The 19,963-nt window shown below is 47.3% G+C and overlaps 2 protein-coding genes across 6 annotated transcripts in view; one reads left to right on the forward strand and one right to left on the reverse strand.

Moving 5' to 3' along the window:
• LIMK2 (LIM domain kinase 2) overlaps positions 1-3,448 on the forward strand; it is a 72,440-nt gene extending 68,992 nt beyond the window's left edge. For all 3 annotated transcript variants that reach the window (XM_008056192.2, XM_008056191.2, XM_008056193.2), the window contains one exon: positions 1,681-3,448. In XM_008056192.2, the coding sequence (XP_008054383.2) occupies positions 1,681-1,825 (145 nt within the window). In that variant the 3' untranslated portion in view covers positions 1,826-3,448. The remainder of the gene's footprint in view (positions 1-1,680) is intronic.
• A 1,185-nt stretch (positions 3,449-4,633) lies between these two features.
• On the reverse strand, positions 4,634-15,746 carry PIK3IP1 (phosphoinositide-3-kinase interacting protein 1). Of its 3 annotated transcripts, none has more exons than XM_008056194.2 (6): positions 15,312-15,746; positions 14,224-14,340; positions 14,020-14,139; positions 12,946-13,140; positions 12,769-12,847; positions 4,634-6,364 (listed from the first exon to the last, which is right to left on the reverse strand). In XM_008056194.2, exons 1-6 carry the CDS (start codon positions 15,379-15,381, stop codon positions 6,160-6,162), a joined length of 786 nt encoding a protein of 261 aa, XP_008054385.1. In that variant the 5' UTR covers positions 15,382-15,746; the 3' UTR covers positions 4,634-6,159. The 3 variants fall into 3 exon arrangements, with proteins under 3 accessions (XP_008054385.1, XP_021567085.1, XP_008054386.1); XM_021711410.1 differs by having other exon boundaries at positions 14,220-14,340; XM_008056195.2 differs by lacking the exon at positions 12,769-12,847.
• Positions 15,747-19,963: the final 4,217 nt, after the last annotated feature.

Genomic DNA, 19,963 nt, shown 5'->3' on the forward strand with positions numbered 1-19,963 from the left:
AAGTCTTCTGTAATCTCCCCTAACCAATGTGCCTCTCAACATCCTCCTCATCCTCAACTTTACCCTCCCAGGATAACGAGCTGGCACATAGTCTTTATTTTACAATAACTTCCAAAGGTCCACTTTAGAGTTAACATTTTCTGGTGGGAGAATCTATGTCTTATTCCTTTTTAGGCCAAAGGACCACATCCTTAACTAACACCAATGTAAGAGCTTGAGGAAAAATTGTGAAGCTATATAGTATTTGTTTCCTAATATCCCTTTTTATTCATTCTAAATGTCTATCTTTAATTCATTCAAAAAATATATATACAGCATTGAGTGCCTACTTTGTGCAACATACTATTTTAAACTCTTGGGTTACAGCAGTGAACAAAACAAAGGTGTCTGCCCTCATGGGGCATACATTCTAGCAAGGAGAGAAGGTAAACAATAAATACATTAAATAAATGATCTTGAATATTAGAAGGTGACAAATGCTATTGAAAGAATGAGTCACATCAAGTAAAGAGGATTGTTTAGGGTACAGGTTACAATTTTAAATATGATGGCTAGAGTAGGCCTCACCTAAGGTGATATGACATTTAAGCAAAACATGGAGAAGGAGACCTAAAATGTCTTAGGATTCCAGAGCAGCCAAACCATTTCCATAGCATGAAGGAATCTGGTATTTTTGTTCTCTTTGGGAAGAGCTGCTGAGTCTGTTATGCAGTACCTTTTCCCAGGCAGCTTTATTGGTGGGGACACAGCAAGTCTGAGGACTGGAAAGCCCCCCCCCCTTTTTTTTTTAGTTGGATTCTCACTTCCTTTTTTTTGTTATTGAGTTGGAGTCACCCAAGTTGGAGTGCAGTGGCACACTCATGGCCACCGCAGCTTTGTCCTGCTGGGCTCAGACTATCCTTCCACCTCAGCATTCCAAGTAGCTGGAACTACAGATGCATGCCACCACGCCTGTCTAGTTTTGTGACTTATTGTAGAGACGAGGTCTCACTAAGTTGCCCAGGCTGGTCTTGAACCCCCAGGCAATCCTCTACTGGGATTACAGTGGAAAGGATCTTTAAAAAGGCACTTAATCCAGCCCTACCTTTGATCGCATTTTCTCTAAGACATGTGATGGGCTTCTTTTCTCTCTCTCTCTCACTCTTTTTTTTTTGAGTTGGAGTCTCACTTGGTTGCCCAGGCTGGAGTACGGTGGTACACTTATGGCCATCCCAGTGTCGACCTGCTGGGCTCCAGCAATCCTCCCGCCTCAGCCTTCCAAATAGCCAGAACTACAGGTGCAGGCTACCGCACCTGGCTAATTTTAAAATTTATTGTAGAGATGAGGTCTTGCCAAGTTCCCCAGGCTAGTCTTGAACCCGGTGGGCTCAGGTAAGCCACTTGTTTTGACCTCCCAAAATGCTGGGATTACAGGCTGAGCCACCAAGCCTGGCCCTCATTTTTTTTAAGCTACCACCTCCAGCCAGGCCAGCCTTCTCACAGCATTGTCTTTAATCTTCACAGCAACTCTGTGAAGTTGCAGTGACATTATATTATGCCCGTTTCTCACGGAGGCACAACTAGGTTAAGGCTTTGCCTGAGGTCATACACTCAGAAGGTAGCTGAACCTGGATTCCTTCTACCCACCCCATGGCCCTGTTCGTATCCAAGCTGTCTCTGATTCATGCCTTTTCTTTCCAGACCAGCATTCTCAAAACTGGAGGACTCCTTTGAGGCCCTATCTCTGTACCTGGGAGAGTTGGCCATCCCACTGCCTGCAGAGCTGGAGGAGTTGGACCACACTGTGAGCATGCAGTATGGCCTGACCCGGGACTCGCCCCCCTAGCCCTGGTCTAGCCCCCTGCAGGGGGGCGTTCCACAGCCAGCATTGCCCCCTCTGCGCCCCATCTCTGGTTGTGAGCAGGGCTATCTGGGCTTCCTGTGGATTGACAGCTTGTCTAGAAGCCAAACAAGCCATCCCTACTACCTCCCCAGGAGACAAGCAGGCGCAGCACCAGGGAAATATATCTCCACAGGGTTTGAGGCCTGGTTACTGTCTATAAATCCAACACTTGCCTGAAAGCTGTGAAGAAGGAAAAAAAAGCCAGGAGGAATCTGTTACTCAGATCCACTCAGGAACTCCCTGGTAGTGGGATTCTGGGAGGCTCTTGCTTACACTAATCAGCGTGACCTGGACCTGCTGGGCAGGATCCCCAGGTGTACCTGCCTATGAACTCTGAAGTCGCTAGTCCAGCTGGATGCAGCAGTACTTCAAGTGAGAATGTGGACGAGAGAAAGACTGGTAGCCAAATGGCACTTGAAGAGTGTGAAATAAGTGGTGTTCCCCCCTTCCACTCCAGATCCTGCCCTCCCTGGAGCAGAGGATGAGGTAGTAGGTTTTAAAGAGTCCTTTAGTGTGAGGTGGAACTGCCAGGGAAAGGGCTGGCTTCCGTTCACCTGCCGGAGAGTGGCTCTTGCCAGCCCAGGAAACTGTCAGTGTGAGGGAGAGCTTCCACCTCATGTTCTCAAACTTACTGGATACTGGCTGAGAACTTCTGGGCAACATCCTTTCTGTCTGTAACAAGTAGTCACCCACAAGCATAAGAAGAGGCTGTGGCTAGAAAGAAAGAGGCCCTGCTGTCTAGAAAGCACATATCCTGGCGGGCTCCTCAGTCAGAAGCCTGACATTCTGCTTAGAGCTAGATGGGTTCTGGATAACAGTGTGGCTTGTTGCAGGCCTTGGGTCTGAGGCAGGAGAGTGGGGGTTTCAGCAGTCTCTTGGGCTTGGCCTTGTAGCAGCCACCAGTCACCCTTTAACATGCCTGGTCTAGGCAATTTGGGCTGGCAAGAGTTGGTGGCAGAATCCCCGAGCTGAGATGCTGAGAGAGCAGCTCCCTGAGCTGGGCCATCTGGCTTCTACCTCCTTTGATGACCGGCCCAGCCTACTAGCTCCTGGCTGCAGCCTCCTGAGCCACAGCCACAGGCACTAGAAAGCCCCGGGGACATCCTCCATCTTGGCTCCTGGAGCTCTAGGAACTCTTCAGCACTAGATTTGCCTCCTCCAAAGTGTCTGTGTGCTTGCACCATATTTAACAAATTAGGAATGGGTTTGGGGTATTAATGCCATGTGTGGTAATTGTATTGCGGTGAGGGGGAGTGATCCAGGAGAGTGGTTGCTATTAATATTATCTTGTTATATCTATTGGGTGATATGTCAAATATTGTACATAGACCTGATGAGTTGTGGGATCAGATGTCATCTCTGGCCAGAGGTTACTTGCTACGTAGACTGTACTTACATGTGAAGTTTGTAAGCTTGCTGTAGGGTTGAGCCCTGGACTCCCAGCCGTAGCACACTTCAACATTGTGTGACTGGTAGTGCTTCAACTGTCCTCAGCCAGTGTGGAACTGGTAGACCTGAACTGGGCCACTGAGCAGACTAAATAAATTCAGAAGTTAATATAACCGGTGATACTGAGCGTAAAGTGACTTGGGGCCTGGCTCAGGGAGATAAATGTGGAGGCCCAGACCACACGACTCCCCACAGCAGACAGTTTCCATGCTCCCAAGTCTAATCTCTCCTTATTGCAGACACTACCTGCTCTAGAGACCATGTACATTCCACCTAAAGCATCCCCTTCATTGGAACAGGTTTGACTACAACCTCATCTTGGCCCCATAAAGCTCTTCTGCCTAGCTCCTACCTGCCAGTGAGTTGTTCCTTAAAAACTCCTACTTTTGCCCTCCATTATACAAACACTTCTACATTCTGGGTATCCTGGCTTCCTCTCCTCAGTGCTGGGTGCCACCTTTGTAATTGGAAAAGTGAATGCAAATCACCCCATCCCTTATGTTTCCTACAAGTGTTGGAGAGGAAGCCTGTTTCTTGCTTCCGCACATTGGGGATGTTGTGGCAGAGTAACCATTAAGCAGGAAAATGCTACATAGTGGGGCCTTGGATACAATATAAATCCATAAACCCAAAGGTAATTTCTCCCAAACATTCCCAAAGCTTGAAGAATCCAACTTAAGGGCAGAATCTGGTTCCTGGAAGAACTAATGATCTAGAGTACACATTGCTGACAGAACTGTGGAGCAATGTCTGGGCATGGGCAGAGATCACCTTGGGTGCTCCTAGAGGCTGAGAACCTGTTGCTGAAATCCCCTGCTAAAAGTCCAGGAAACACTCCTGCTGGTATTGTCTGGAGCCCTTGGAGTCACCTTGCAGAGACATTCCTTAGCCCATAGCTGCTGCACCCATCACCCTCTGCAGTCATCCTTCCTTTGGCTGCTACATCACTACCGACCCACCGCCTTGTTTCCAGCCCTAACAAGGACTAGCTGGATATTTGTTTTAATTACCTCCACCTCAGAAAAAATGCTGCAGGGGAGAGGATTTGCAGCGACCAACTGCCTGCCTGGGGTGCTCACCCACCTGTCCTTTCTGCAGCTTCCATCTGAAAGATTCCTGATGATGATTATGACAGTCAGGTTGTCACAGGAACTGCCATTGCTAACCATTCAACTCTTGCCACTTTCCAGTTACAGGGCTAGAGTGAATGAAGAGCTCATCACATGGGTGTTGACAAGGTTACCCAGTTTCCCAACTCATGAGTAGTGTCCCTGTCACCCCACAAAAAGTTGGCAACATGGAGTCTTTTTTTTTTTTTATTAAGTCAAATGCAGAGCAATTTCCCACACTTTATATGCAGGTGTCAGAATGAGGTATATAAAACATATATACAGAGATATGATTTTATAGAAAAGTAGAAACCAGTAACGTTCTCTTCTCCAGCATCACTAACACCAAAGGACCCCCAGAGGTCTAGGTCCCCACAGCAAATGGCTCCAGGTAACAGCCTGCTGAAGGCAATGGGCCCCACTAACCCCCCTCTCCACATCCAGCAGTGGAAGGGCTCTGGGAAGGAAGCTCTGTGGCTGGGGGACACTGCCAAGGCCTCTGAGTGTGACATCAGGGCTTGGAGGCCCTGCTAAGCCACTAGCACAGTGCAGTGGAGAAATACTGAGCTCAATCAGGAACCTGGGTTTTCCTCTTGGCCATGCCAGTAGCTTGTACTGACTTGAGCAAGTCACTTTTCCCTCTCTGGGCCCACATACCCAAAAGGCTTAAAGAACTCAAATGTCCTTTTCAATGGTTCTGTGATTGTTTTGCAAGTGAAGGTTGTGACATTAGCCCCACTGCCCTACAGGAAGGCACTGGCCTGGAGGCCACAGGACCACCTGGCAACTCAGGCCCATTGCAGGGGCAAGCCCTAAAGTGCTTTATTACCTTGCCTCTGAGCTTAGTTTCCAGGTTAATCTCTTAGAAGCAGCTCACAGGTCCCTGTAGTCTAATTCTCATGGGTTAGCTGGCTGCTGTCTCACCCGTACAAAGTGAAGAGAGGTCACTGTCCACCCCTGAAGAGAAACTGGTGCACCCCGGTCTACCTCTGCCTCTATAGCCTAAGGCAGGAGCAGATCCTTCTTCACCCTCTTCATAAGTGGAACATTCAGTGCAATTCTTCCCTTCCTTCTCATGAAACAGGAAGTGTCCCTGGGCCCTGAGCTGGCCCACGGTTGTCAAGGCACATTGCTGCCAGCAAGCTGGAACACCCAGCAGCCCACAGCCCAGATCTCATTCTCAGCCTGAAGTTCTGACTTCTGTACACATTGATTTCTGGTTCTCAGATGTCAGTAGAGGGAGTTCCATCCCAATTTTTTTTTTTAACTATATTTTTTTCCAACAACCGACTCTCTTGACCTGCTTGGCCTTAACTATGATAACAGTATATGCCTCTCAAGCCTACAGTGGAGACTGAGGCTAGCTTAGTAAAGTACAGAGGAGCCTGGGAGAGCTCCTCATCTGTCCCTGGTTCAGTTTCAGGGTGCAGGCAATGTTTGGAAGCCCTTAGCAGCAGCACCACTGTGGGAGCTGCCATTCTCTTCATCCACAGGCAAAATCCTGCTCCAAGAGATGGAGAAGGAGGATAGTTAGGACCCTACCCAGCCTTGCCCTCAGCCCACAGTGTCACCTGCTTATGTCAGTTACTAGGATTCACCCAAAAAAAAAGTAGGGGTAGGGTTTTTAACCACAACACAAAGTGTAGATCCTCCCAGCTGGAGGGAGGGCTGTCCTGCACCAGTGTCTGCATGGGCTTCTGCCCACTGGTGGGGGGGTACTCAGGCCCCAGGAGTACCGGCCTGGCCCATAAGGGAGGTGCTGCCCTCCTGAAGGTCAACTGGAGTCTGGCTGGTGTGGACCACAACTGTCTTCTCATCCACAATCTCACAGGTGGGGTTGGTGAAGGCAGACAGGGGCAGGGTGATTCGCTGCATCTCTCTCTCACACACTTTCTGTTCATGCTGCTCTTTCAAGTCCTTCCCCCTGGCAAAAAAAAAAAAGGGAAGCATTCAGGCTACACCTCCTGCATGGCTTTGCTCACTAGATAACATCCCTAAGTCTTAGATAAGAGCAATGTCTTGTCATGGTCACAGCAAATCAGAGGCTGAGCCAGGACTTGGGTCCAGGTTACTAGATATCCATTTTGCCAGACTGCCTCAAATTCAACAAGGAACTCCTGCATCTTTGGTCTCTGCTTCCCTATCTGTAAAATGGGGTGATAGCAGTATGACCATTACTCAACTGCAGTGAGACTCAATGGAAAGAATGAGGATAGAGATTCTTAAAAGCAAGATACAGTTTTGTTCTTCAGTCCAGGGCTCCAAAAGACCCAGAGCTTTGGCCCAAACTCATGAAGTTGTCCAGAAAATTGACCTAATCAACTTGCTCTGAGGCAGCCTTCTGATCCTAAAGTCCCAGAAAGTATGAGCCCAGGCTGCAAGTGGACTATCCCTAATCCACACAGGAGACAAAAGGGAGTCTGACAGCTGCTCAGATCAATAGGAAACAATGAGACAATGATCATCAGAACACTAAGAATTTTCATATACCTTTGAGTTAAGTAACTCAATCAGGCTATAGCGGAACTCCACTTTATTCATATGGAGTGCTCACTCCATGTTAAGGATTTTATATGCCTTATCTCAGGACAGCCCTAGGGATGAGGTCTAATTCATTTTATAGACAAGGAAATGGCCCAGAGAAGTTAAGGAACGCTCCAAGGATGTGGCAGGCTCAAACCCAAGTCTGTTGGACTCTGGGTGATGCTCAGAGAAGTTCTAATGTCAAAATCACTCCACAAAAAATGGGGGGGACAAGGACTCAAACCCAGTCTTTTCTCTGCACATGTAGGGCCCATTCCACAGGACCAGTCCACCCCTAGTGCTAACTAGAGGGCTTGGTAAGTGCCCAGCACAGTGCACACTAAAACCAACACCCAGGACCTAGGTTAGCATAAAGGCCAGCAACTAGACATGGGCTCAGCTGTCCCAGAAGGAACTTTGAACGAGCAGCTGATATATGACTTGGTCAACAACACAGGGACCTCTTCAGGGACATGGCTAAGATCAGATGGATTAAACATTCATCAGGATGTTCAATGCAATGACAGAAGCTTCCAGAGACGGGAAGAAATAATGGGAAAATAGGGGCAGGGGGAGAAGGCTAGAGGAGGAAGAGTTGCACAAGTGCCTCACAACCGTCCTTAAATCATCCAGTTCCCTTTATTTGTGTTCTAGTAGCAGCTCAGCCTTAGCTGTGTGACACTTGGCAAAACAGCCTCTCTGAGCTTTGGTTTCCTCATCTGTGAAATGGGGATAATATCTGCCTCAAATAACATAATGAATGTGAAAACACGTTGAAAATAGTGAAATTGCTATAAAAACTTGTAAGAGGTTTTTACGATTTGCCCTGAATATAACTTGACTCATCAAGCAATGATATCTTAATTTCATTTCCCAAGGAAACTTTCTGACCAGCCACGTCAAGTATTGTTTATGTGATCTCAAAAATTTCCTTCTCTCTGGGCCTTAATTTCATTATCTGAAAAACAAAGAGTTGGATTGGATTTGATAATCTCGAGGGCTCTTAACATTCTATAAAATCTCTCATTTGAGATATGCTCTGATTCCCTATTTCTCACTGTAAGGTTACAGGAGGCAAACTTGTGAGCTCTTCCTCAGGAGTCACCCTAAGTGACAGCTTCTGAACATGTAAGCCTGAGACTCAGCCCCTTTCCTCTCATTAGATTCTGTACCAGACAGTACCAACTCCCACAGCAGAATAACCCCCAGAGCACCCAGAAGGGAAATGGAGGGATACATCATACATGGGGAAAAAGTCGTCTAGACCAAGTGCTCTCCCCCACTCAAATCCTGTGTGTCACTTCCCTGTGTCACTGTTCATCAGTTACAACTGCCACCACACAGAAGGAAACATCTACCTTCATAATACAGTTAAAAGCCAGATTCTTCAAGATTGCCCATGTTAGGAGAAGTTTGAAAGGTCTGGGTTTAATTTTACTAGGGGAGCCCCTAAGCCAGTGGAAGACCAAAAGGCAATTTACAAAAGAAACAGAGTATGCAAGTATCTTTTTGCTAAGTCCTAAATTTCAAAATCTAAAGGGCTGGAGGAAGAGGGAAAGCCAGGAATTCACACTTCTGAGTACCTACAAAGTTATCAGAAAATAGCATTCCTACAATCCAGGATGAAAAGAGCTACTTATGCAAATACTGGATGTCCCACACTTTATATATACAGGAAATATAAGAAAGAAATTTCAATTTTAATTTCCAAACTTTCAAGATAATATTTTCCCCATTTTATAGATGAAGAAACTGAGGTTTTGGAATCTGACTTTAGAGCCCTGCTTTCCTTAGCTACCTCCTTTACCTGTGACCAGCTGAACTGCTGATAATGGTCAGGCTACATCATTCTTTAGGAGAAAATATCAATTTGCATTAATGGGGCAGAGCAGGGCTGGTAAGAACAGCCAAGGGTAAAGGAAGCGATGCTGGGACTAGTCTGGATTAGTCTCCCATTTAGAAGCCTGGAAACACACCCAACACCATGTGCCTGCTGCTAATGTACTTATGTGTCCTGGAGATGCAGAGGCTGCCATCAACTCCCTTGGGAGACATTCGAGAGGCCACCAGGCCTGCTGCACTGACCATCAGGCAGCCCAGCCCTCTCTCACCACTTTGGGGGAGGGGGCCAGATTTTAGTGGGCTATTGTCTGGCAGCCAAGAAAGAACAAAAGCTTATTCAGTAACTCAGCTCCTCTCCTAAATGGGTGGAGAAGTGTTGACTTACAGTTTTTCCCTCCCCTTTTTAATCAGAAAATAAGAGCTCCTTCCAGAGCTGGCAGACACTGCACTTAGCTGCTCAGTCACAGACTGGCCATTTGGACCACATGACCTACAATACCAGGACAAAGACCCACTCCCACTTGCAGCCCTTCCTCCCCGGAGAGTAAGCCAGGTGCTGCCCCACCCTTCCCAGCCAGGGAAAAGTTCTGTCCCATTAGCCAAGCCTCTTGGGCTTTGGCAGAGTTCAACAATTACCCTGACTGCTCCAAGGCCAGGATGGGATTGGGAGCTGGGCTAGCCAGAGAGAGCAGATGTGGATGGAGCTGCTGCCTGCCTCTCACTTCCTCTCCCAGGGTGATGGAAGTACCGCAGACCTCCTTCAGGCAACACTGGTTTCTTCAATTATTACTCTGAGCCAATGTTATTTTCCCAGTCAAAGGCAGTGCTGGGCCACACTGCTGCTCCGGAAAAGTTCCCCCAAGGCAGCTATGGGATATGAACACCAATTGCTTTCCCAAATTACACTAATTTCATCCTCAGAACAAACCTATGTGGTTGGTGTCTATTATGATCTCTGTTTCAGAGATAGGAAGGCAGATACAGAGATGTTATATAATTTGTTCAAATGGCAGAGCTAGGATTTGAACCCAGTACTTCCTGTAGCAGTATTGTCTTTTTAGGAACTATTATTAGAGCTGGAAGGATCATCATATCTAACCCCCTGCACCTACACTACAGATGAAGAAGCTTCAACCCAGAGAAGGAAGTAACTTTTCCAATGTCGCATACAGAATTGGTGGCAGTTCCAGAACTGGATCTTGGTTCTTTTGACTTTAAACTCAGACTTTTTTTTTTTAAGTTTCTATTTTTCCTACTGTCCTTTGCAATTCAAAGCAAATTTACATGAGGCTATTGGACCTCTGACTTATTGGAGATACTGATAATACTTAGACATAGCTTACTAGCCTGGGCAGGGTACCTAACTCTTCTAGGTCTCAGATCCTCACTGTAAAATGGTGTAACAGTGCTCCAATAGGGGTCGTGAAACTTAGGCAAGATAATCAGGGAAGAGCATACTACAGTAAGGCTTTACTTATGAAGAAAGCAAAAGTAAATGTTGACTGCTATTGATTATTACCTGATCAGTGTCTACTATTTCCATTTACATTTAATACTTATAATCTTGGGTAGGTGGGTGTGGAGGGGGGATGTTATCCCCATTTAATAGACAAGATACAGAGGTTCAGAGGACACTTGAACCTACACTCAACCTACAGCTCTTTTCAAGACACTCTATTCTCTGACTTTAGGGAGAGATGAGGGCTGAGAGCTTGTTGCTAGCCCACATGTGGTTTCCTGTTGTACAGTCTGTTCTCAGAGCAGTTGTACTGAGAAAAGGGGTGGTCCAATGGTTAGTGACAGGGAGTCTGGTGACTGGTTGCCTTACCCAGAGGTTACAGGAAAGTAAATTCTAGGCCGCAGGGCAGTCCTGTGACAGCCTGGAGGAACAAATCTAGAAGAAAAATACTTGGCTTCCAATGGGCAACAGAACTGAGCTCAGAATTAAAAACATTTATAGTCAGTTCAAGCACCTCAAAGGCCTGGAAACTGTCACAGGATTGGAGGAGAGCCAAATGCTGTCCAGTGGCTGAGGAAGGAAGAAATATTTCTAGGGCTAAATTCAGCCAACATGGTTTGGATCTGACGATGAACTGTAAGGCCAGGGCCACTACATCAACTCCGAAATAAACAAGCAGGTGTCCCTGGACCTGCCATGTGAACCACCCCACTGTGGACAACAGCCTCAGACTGGGAGTCGGGATGCCCTCTCAGGTCAATACTTTCCTTCTCTGGACCTCTGCTTCCGGAATCACAAAAAATCAGAGAAGCAATGGGGCTTGGAGCGCACTATTCCAGAACCCACATTTTAAGAAAAGAACTGACCGCTTCCTAGCCACATACTGATATAAGCAGTCACAAGCCTTAGTCCCACAGCAATGCTCTGGAGCAGGGAATAGAAGCAACTTGCCCAGAGTCACACAGATAGCTAGTTAATGGCAAGGCTAGGACTTCTGTCCACCAAATGCTAGGTGTGTAACCTCAGGCAAGGTACATATCCTCTCTTGCCGCAGTTTCCTAATCTAACTGGAGATAACAGCATTTACTTCATAAGGGTGATTGTGAGAATTAAGTGAATTAAAGCATGCAAAGTGCTTGAAGTACTTACATATGGTAAATGTTCCCTATTGCTATTATTATACCCAACACTTCCTCTTTTTCATCTGTAATAAGGAGGCTGACTACAAGACCTCCAAGGACACCCTAGGTTTATATAATGCTGGGTGATCCACTGGGGCTGTGGGCTCAGACATGGCCTTCACGCCTGTAAAATGCAGGCTACTGTGTCACTTCTCTTACAGGAAGACTTCTCAGACAATAGAAGAGAAATATCATAGACCCTCAGGGCTGGATATCTGAAGTCAAATCTCCTGATTTTGCCCAAGAATGGCAAATAATTTTCCAGAGTCAGCCAGTGCTGTAAAGATGAAATGTCACTGAGCCGGGCTCGGTGGCTCAGCCTGTAATCCCGCGCCTTTGGGAGGCTGAGGTGAGTGGATTGCCTGAGCCCACGGGTTCGAGACCCGCCTGGGCAGCGAGACCTCATCTCCACAATAAATCAAAAAATCAGCCGGGCGTGGTAGCGCATGCCTGTAATTCCAGCTACTCGGGAGGCTGAGGCGGAAGGATCGCTGGAGCCCAGCAGGTCGAGGCTGCAGTGGACGGGAGCGGCCACTGCACTCTAGTCTGGGCAACAGAGTGAGACTCCAACTCAAAAAAAAAAAAAAAAAAAAAAGAAATGTCACTGACCTTGACAGCCTTTTTCCACATGCCATCTCATGGGACCTTTCAAAACAAGTATTCCTCCTCCTGCTGTCCCAGCCACAGGACATGTCCCTAAGTTTCACAAGTAGCTTCTTTGGCTTTCTCACGTGTGGTGAAAAGTGGCAAACAGACTTCCTGTTCTCCGACTTATTTTTTTCTTCCTATCAGTGGAGATCCCACTGCTTATGGCTCAGGAAATGTAAACCCCAACTGAAAAAACAGCTGGAAACCTTTTCCAGTAGCAAAATTTTATAACTCACTGAAAGAATTGTCTCTGGGTCCCTGCAATGAGTGTCCAGCCTGATATCTGCCGTGCCACTCACTTCCATGCCAGGTGTGCTGAATTAGACAGCAGGGAATTTGGTATCAAAAGAGCTGGGTCTGAATCCAGGTTCCACCACTTCCCGTCAATGTGACTTTGGGCAAGTCACTTCGCCTGATAGAGGCTTTCTCATCTGCAAAATGGGGAACAAAAATCCCTACCTCAGAAGGCTTTTTGGGTGAGAAATAAGCCAACAAAGGAAAGAGTTTGTCCAAGGCCACCTGGTAAGGACTAGAACCAAGTCTACATCTTGAGCTGGCTTTCCTTTTTTCAACACCACACTACCTTTTGGGCAAGAAAGCCACAAAGTTTGATTTGACTTTGTGTGCCTTCCTCCCCTCCTCCTCTCAAGAAGGCCCAGAAGAGAAGCTACTGACCTCTTGTAGGTATAGCCCAAGATGATGCCAGCTCCGATGGCGATGATGATCACCATCATGGTAATGCCCAGCACATAGCCTGCCAAGGACAGGACATAAGGTCCCATTAGCCACACCCCAGACAATCAGCAAATGACATCTCGAATCCCAACAAGGGCAAGGGTGGGGCCGTCATACCCAGAGTTCCCAGGTCCTTTTTCTCCTTGGCATTCATCCGCACCCGCTGGCTGATCCCAATCACTGGCTGCACAGCTGCAGCTTCACTCCGGGCAGGCAGGGCGTTGGCAGGAGCAAACACCTGCACTTCACCTGGCCCTTCAGACACCTCCTCGCTTCCTGTTGCGGAGGCTGGTGGGGCCGGGGGAGTGGTTTCTGTAGGTGAGATGGGAAACAGCTCTCATCAAGGACTGCTCTAAATGAATTCCAAGGTTGACCCTGGCTCAAGTGGTAAGGGAGATGGAAGCGGGTCATCTTAGAATGCACCCCACACTAAAACCAAACGCTGCCCCAGGGCCAAAATCAGGCGTGAGAGGGCTGCAGCATTGCTGGAACGAGGAAAATGTGAAGGAAAGACCGAAGGGAAGGGACTTTCTCGTCTTCATCTCTTCAAACTCTTGCTATCTTCCAAGTCCCAGCTCAGTTGCCATCTTCTCCAGTCAGAAGACAACCCAGGACTCCTCTGAGCAGCTCACATTTATTGAGCTCACGATCCATGCCAGTCTCTATGTTAAGTGCTTTATCTTGATCATCTCATTTAATCCTAGAGAATTATCTCATTTAATCCTGGGGAACAACAACCTGCTCTCTGAAGTCTAAGAAACTTTATTCAAATCTGGACCCCGCCATTGCCTTTGGTATATCGCTTAACTTCTCGGAGGCTCAGATCCCCTCAAACAGCTTCTTCCCATGGGGGCTGTGAGCAGGGTGCCTAGCACACAGGAGACGCTCCACAAATGGTCAATAAACGCTAAGGGGTTCGCTCGCCAAGAGCCACCCCCGGGCGCGCGGCGGCGAGACGCAGCCTCGCCTACCGCAGTTGTTTACAAGTGCTCGCGGAGGATGAGCTCACTCCGAGCGGCGGCGGCGGCCAATGGGCTTTGAGCTCCGCAGCCTGGAGACAGCCCTAGCCAATCGGACCGCGCGGGGGCGGGGCGGGGCCGGCCGGCGTCGCGCGGCCGCACGTGCGCGCCGGGTGTAAAGGCCGCTCCCAGTCAGCCGCTGGCGCGGGATCCTGGATTCCCGGGCTGCTACCTGGACAGCTCAGGTCCTCGCAAGGCCGCTTCTCGGGGGTGCTGCCCTCGCCGCTGACGTAGCACCAGGGTCCGTGCGGGTCCCGGTCCGGGTTTCGGCAGTAGTTGTGGTTGCCGGTGCCTGACGGGGGAGAGAAGGCTCCATGGGCCGGGGCGGGGACCGCGGCCGCCTCCCGCCCGCCCCGCCGCCGCCCCGGACACTCACGCGACTCGGGGGCCCGCGCCAGGCCGCTCTGCGCATCCAGCCAGTTGAGGCAGCGGAGGCCAGGTGCGGGCGAGGACTGGTCTCCCCGATACAGGTGGCCGTTGTCCCAGAAGCAGCCTGTGAGGAAGGGGAGCCCCCCGGACCCTGAGTGGCGGGCGTGGGATCTGGAACCACCGCTGTCCGGCTGGGGGACCCTGAGCCCTGCTGGGCCTCCCAGTTCCCTCGTGGAAACAACCCCCACCCGCTCGCCCTCCTGCCTCCCCTCCCACACACCTCGCGGGGTTGCTGTGAGGCCCGAAGGAGAAGGAAGACGGAGCGCCTGAAAAACGCTAGCCTGTGCTGGCCCTCAGTCAGCACTCAGAGAATGTTAGCCATTTTTTATTTTTATTTTTGAAAGCCGGAAAACGCTGCAGAAGTGCCAAGGGTTGTTACTCTTGAACTTGTGGCCACTCCGGAGTGGGGGAGCTTGGGGGGAGGGAGGTCTGGCTTTGGTGGGAGGTGGTAGGAGTTTTGGGTCGGTGGGCGGCCGGCCCTGACATGTATCCCTGTGTTATAATGCCCGTGTTACATAAACTCTGGCTTTCCCTCCTCCACGGATACGGCCACCTTCTGCCAATTTAACAGGCAATACTTTCTCCCAAGGGAATTTGCCTTGATTCAGTCAGGCAAAAGATTCCAGAGAGCCTCAAACGGAGGGAACCTGCCTAGATGTAACTCCAAACTCCCACTCCCCTCAACTGGAGAGCCACAGGAGGAAGCTGGGGAAGGAGGGCCTGCGGGCTGGCCACACCAAGCGAAGGGCTTGAACAGAACAGGACTTAGGGAGGCAGAGAGAGGAATCCCTAAGCTCCATGCACTCATGAGCGAGGAAAGGGAAAGATAAAGTGGCTTCTTGCCTTTGTTCTTAATGGCAAAGATGGAGCTGCAAGCCCTTGGCAAGGAAAGGAGGGTAGGGGGGAAGCTTTTAGAGGACAACAAAAACCAGCTAAAAGCTTCGTTTCCTGTCATCCTAGCCATGTTTGGGAAATAGGGGCTTTACCCATTCTGCTTCATTAAGTTGCAGCAGAAAGGAAAGATTGTAATCTTACCTCCAGATCCATAGGCTTCTGCAAGGAGCATGTTGCTGACGAGGAATGTTTGTACCCAGGCTAACAGCATCTTCGCCTTCTTTGTCCTGCAGGTGATCGAACACTCAGTGTCCAGCCGGGGTTCCCTTGGCGGTGGCTCTGCCTCCCTGTCCCAGCTTTGCAGTCAGACCTGCCCTTGTTATGCTCTTCTGGTAAACAGCCTCTCTTTAGAACTGGGAGCTTCCCAGCTAGCTTGCTGCAGCGCGAGGTGTTTTCAGCTGAAAGGCGCCCCCTGGGTCCTAAGTTTCCTATGCCTTACATGATCACTAACCCTGAGTGGAGAGAGGAGCTCAGCCAAGTGAAGAGAGGCAGAGGTTTAGGTTGTGCTTAGCAGCTGATCAGTTTGAGACCTGTGTGGCTGCACCCCGGGCCTTTACACCTCTTTTGTTTGCATTTGTGTGAGTACAGAAAGAATATTTCTGTTAGTAGGCATCATGGGGGGAGGGGAGAATTATAAGCACTAAGGGAGGAGATGCTAGCTCCACAACCAACAGGAATTCAAGACCACATAAGGGGCACAAATAAGAGTATCTGGGTAGAAGTAACACTGTATTATCCTTGAAAATAAAAAGGGCCTTTGTGGTTTATACATGTTTATAAACATTGCCAGTTTTTTTAGCAGTATAATTGACCAGAGTCAGATTCCTTTTCTTACATTTGAGGTTTGAGGTGTCATATATAGTAGAATACAGAAGGGGTATCTTCAGTTGAAAATACAGGTTATGCAAATATTGGAAAATTTGCTCAGCTATATTGTAATGGTCTGCCCTTTCTACCAGTCCTGAATTAGTATAAAGGAAGTTAAGTTCAATGTTTGCTTTTTTCCCCACCCTCTGAGAAATCCATTTGCTGTAATTTATATACATCATTAAATCTTACCACATCCATATGACTTAGACCTTTTGGAGCTGGGCAGAAGGACTCTCTTCCTGTTTGGCTGACAATTCAAGTTCCCAGGCAAGCCTCAGTAAACTGAGAGATAGAGCAGAGTGATTCGCCAAGACTACCTTGTGACTCAGGCAAATCCCAAAATAGAAATGGGATACTCTGTTTCAATCTTGCACAGAGTAATTTAGGAAGGGGGAAAAAACAACTCTTCTAAATAAATTTTAAAAGCTTTATCAGGGAAGAAAACTAATGTTAATCCAACTAATCTGAAGTGAATTGGAATTTACTACAATCAATTTCAAACATAAAAAGAACAGATACATTTAGTTCACTCTTTAAAGCTGTTTACTGATAGTATTTGATCCCTTCAGTCCATTTAATAAGACATATTGCATTGTTTTGCAGTAACTCAACTCTCCTATTTCCTCATACAAGCTTCTTTCTGATCCTCTGACTCCTGACTTGGTCTACACTGGAAATTACACCATAGGGTCTGTAAATTTACTCACACACACACATACACAGATATGCCAAAATATTAGAATTTTCCAATTCTAACATAGTTGGGGCTTTTAAATATACAAATATTTCTGAGACCCTATCACATGCGAAATACAGTTCTAGAGGCTTGCACAATAGGTCACATCTGTAATCCTAGTACTTTGGGAGGCCAAAGTAGGAGGATTGCTTGAAGCTATTTAAAACCAGCCTGGGCAACATAGTGAGACCTCATTTATACAAAGAAAAAAAATTTTTTTTTTATTTGAGTTGGAGTCTCACTCTGTTGCCCAGACTGGAGTACAGTGGCCGCTCCTAGCCACCACAGCCTCGACCTGCTGGGCTCTGGCGATCCTTCCACCTCAACCTTCCGGGTAACCAGAATTACAGGCATGCGCTATCATGCCCGGCTGATTTCTTGATTTCATTGTAGAGATGAGGTCTCACCAAGTTGCCCAGATGTGGTAGTACACATCTACAGTACTAGTTACTCAGGAGACTGAGGGTGGAAGATCTCTTGAGCCCAGGAATTATTTTGTTGTTGTTTTGAATCAGAGTCTCACTGTCATCCAGGCTGGAGTGCAGTGGCACACTCATGTCCACCACAACCTCGACCGGCTGGACTCAGGTGATCCTTCCACCTCAGGCTTCCAAGTAGCTGGGGCTATAGGTACATACCACCACGCCTGGCTAATTTATTTATTTATTTCAGAGATGTGGTCTTGCCATGTTACCCAGGCTGATCTCCAATGCCTCAGCCTCCCAAAGTGCTGGGATTATAGGCAAAAACCACTGTACCCAGTGAGCCCAAGAGTCTGAGGCTGCAAGTGAGCTATGATTATACTACTGCACTCTAGCCTAGGCAACAGAGAGACCCTGTCTTAACCACAACAGCAACAAATATATATCTTTATCTATTTCTATCTATCTATATATATATCTTTGAAGAAAACATTTGAAATTGCTGTCCTCATGGAGCTTATATTTTATAGTTGGGAGAAACATGAAAAATGTGTAAAATGACAGGTAATCTTAATTGTTATTTTTTTTTTTTTCAGTCAGAGTCGCACTCTGTCACCCAGACTGGAGTATAGTGGCCGCTCCCGGCCACCACAGCCTCGACCTGCTGGGCTCCGGTGATCCTTCCACCTCAGCCTTCCGAGTAGCCGGAATTACAGGCATGAGCTACTGTGCCCGGTTGATTTTTTGATTTATTGTAGAGATGAGGTCTCGCTGCCCAGGCAGGTCTTGAACCCGCGGGCTCAGGCAATCCACTCACCTCAGCCTCCCAAAGGTATGGGATTACAGGCTGAGCCACCGAGCCCCGACTAATTGTTATTTTTTAAAAAGTGCAAGAGAGACTGGGTGTGGTTGTTCACGCCTATAATCCCAGCATTTTGGGAGGCTGAGGCAGGAAGATCACCTGAGTCCAGGAGTTCAAGACCAGCAGAGGCAACATAATGAGTCCTCATCTCTACAAAAAATAATTTAAAAATTAGCTGGACATGGTGGGCCATGCCTGTAGTCCCAGCTACTCAGGAGGCTGAGGCAGAAGGATCACCTGAGCCCAAGTGGTCAAGGCTGTGCTAAGCTGAGATTGTGCCACTGCACTTCAGTCTGGGTGACAAAGTGAGACCCTGACTCACAAAATAAAAAATTTTAAAAAGTGAAACAGAGTAAGGGAGAGAATAGCAGGGTGATATTCCATTTGCTAAAGAAAGCTTATGCTATTTTCAGAGAATCAGTAGGCTATTTCTATAGCCAAAAGCCTGAAGGGGAAGGGCATTTTGCAAAACTTTTCTTAAAGGGTCCCATGCTTAGTCTTACACCCCTGCAAGAGATATATGATATGCATTTTATTTCATTACATAAAATATATAGACTTGAGAAAATAAGAGTACGGTTTTATTTTTGTTTTTTGGGTTTTTTTGAGTTGGCGTCTCCCTCTGTCACCCAGACTGGATGGAGTGCAGTGGCCGCTCCCAGCCACCGCAGCCTCGACCTGCTGGGCTCTGGCGATCCTTCTGCCTCAGCCTTCCAAGTAGTCGGAATTACAGGCATGTGCTACCACGCTCAGCTGATTTTTTTGATTTATTGTAGAGATGAGGTCTCGCTGCCCAGGCAGGTCTCGAACTCTACAGGCTCAGGCAATCCACTCACCTCAGCCTTCCAAAGGCACGGGATTACAGGCTGAGCCACCGAGCCCGGTGTTTTAAATTTCAGAATAGCAGAAGGTTCTTTGAGATTGATCCCTCAGCACCTAATCTATTGCCTTTGTATGCAGTAAGTACTCATTTACTAATGTCTGATTAAATGCTTCTCCTTAGTCTCTGAAGGGCTACTTCTGCTGGATTATAATACTTTCCCCTCTAATTACAATAGACACAGGTTGTAACAGGCCAGTACTTTTATCATTTTCAGATTATCTACTGTGCCCACATAGGGGTGCCAGTACTTCTGCCTCAGAAGCCTGAGGCTTCCTTACCTGTTGCTGTTATCATCCCATTTTCCATGTAAAAAACGACTATTTTCCCTAACTTACATACCTTATTTTGTGTGTTACCAGGAACAACACTGCCTAGAAAAGATAGAAGACAGGCCAGAAGGTTTTTTTCAGCTTAGTCATCTGTACTTTTTCTCCCCTGTAACTAAGACATTTATCAACAAGATTGATTTCTTTGAGGAATGAAGGACTTGTTTCTCAATCTTTCACAGACATCTTCTAATAGGTTCAGTGCCTTCCTTCCTCATGAAAGTCAGATTTAGTTGAGGGATGCGCTTGTCTTTTTCTTCTTCGTCATCTTCTTCGTCTTCGTTTTTGTCTTACTGTGTTGCCCAGGCTGTTCTCAAACTCCTGGGCTCAAGCAGTTTTCCTGCCTTGACCTCCCAAAGTGTTGGGACTATAGGTGTGAGCCATCATGCCCAGCCTACTGTCCTTTTTTGATGCTCCAGATTTGACATTTTCTTCATGTATTGGTGTAATATGGCCATATTTTGTGGCCTATAGCATAGTTATTCCAAACTTCAGCTTTATTCTGAAAATATTACCTCAATAATCATATGATACAGTACTACTCAAATCTGTATTCTGAATTGTTTATATCCCTGAAGACAACATTGTGAATTATAATACTATTTTACTAAATATTTCATGGTATTTGACTCTTGGTTTTATATATCTATATATATATATATATATATATATATTTTTTTTTTTTTTTTTTTTG

This window comes from Carlito syrichta, unplaced genomic scaffold (genome assembly GCF_000164805.1).
Source record: "Carlito syrichta isolate Samal-C Ts95f unplaced genomic scaffold, Tarsius_syrichta-2.0.1 Scaffold302276, whole genome shotgun sequence".
In the NCBI taxonomy this organism is placed as follows: Eukaryota; Metazoa; Chordata; class Mammalia; order Primates; family Tarsiidae; genus Carlito; species Carlito syrichta.

Bases quoted from the DNA above. Each gene is read 5' to 3' on its own strand.
- PIK3IP1 (XM_008056194.2), bottom strand. From the start codon at position 15,381: ATGCTGTTAGCCTGGGTACAAACATTCCTCGTCAGCAACATGCTCCTT. The intron at 14,341-15,311 runs GTAAGATTACAA...CCTTCCTCACAG, and splicing joins AGAAGCCTATGGATCTGGAG to GCTGCTTCTGGGACAACGGC. The intron at 6,365-12,768 runs GTCAGTAGCTTC...TTTTTTTGCCAG, and splicing joins TTGGGCTATACCTACAAGAG to GGGGAAGGACTTGAAAGAGC.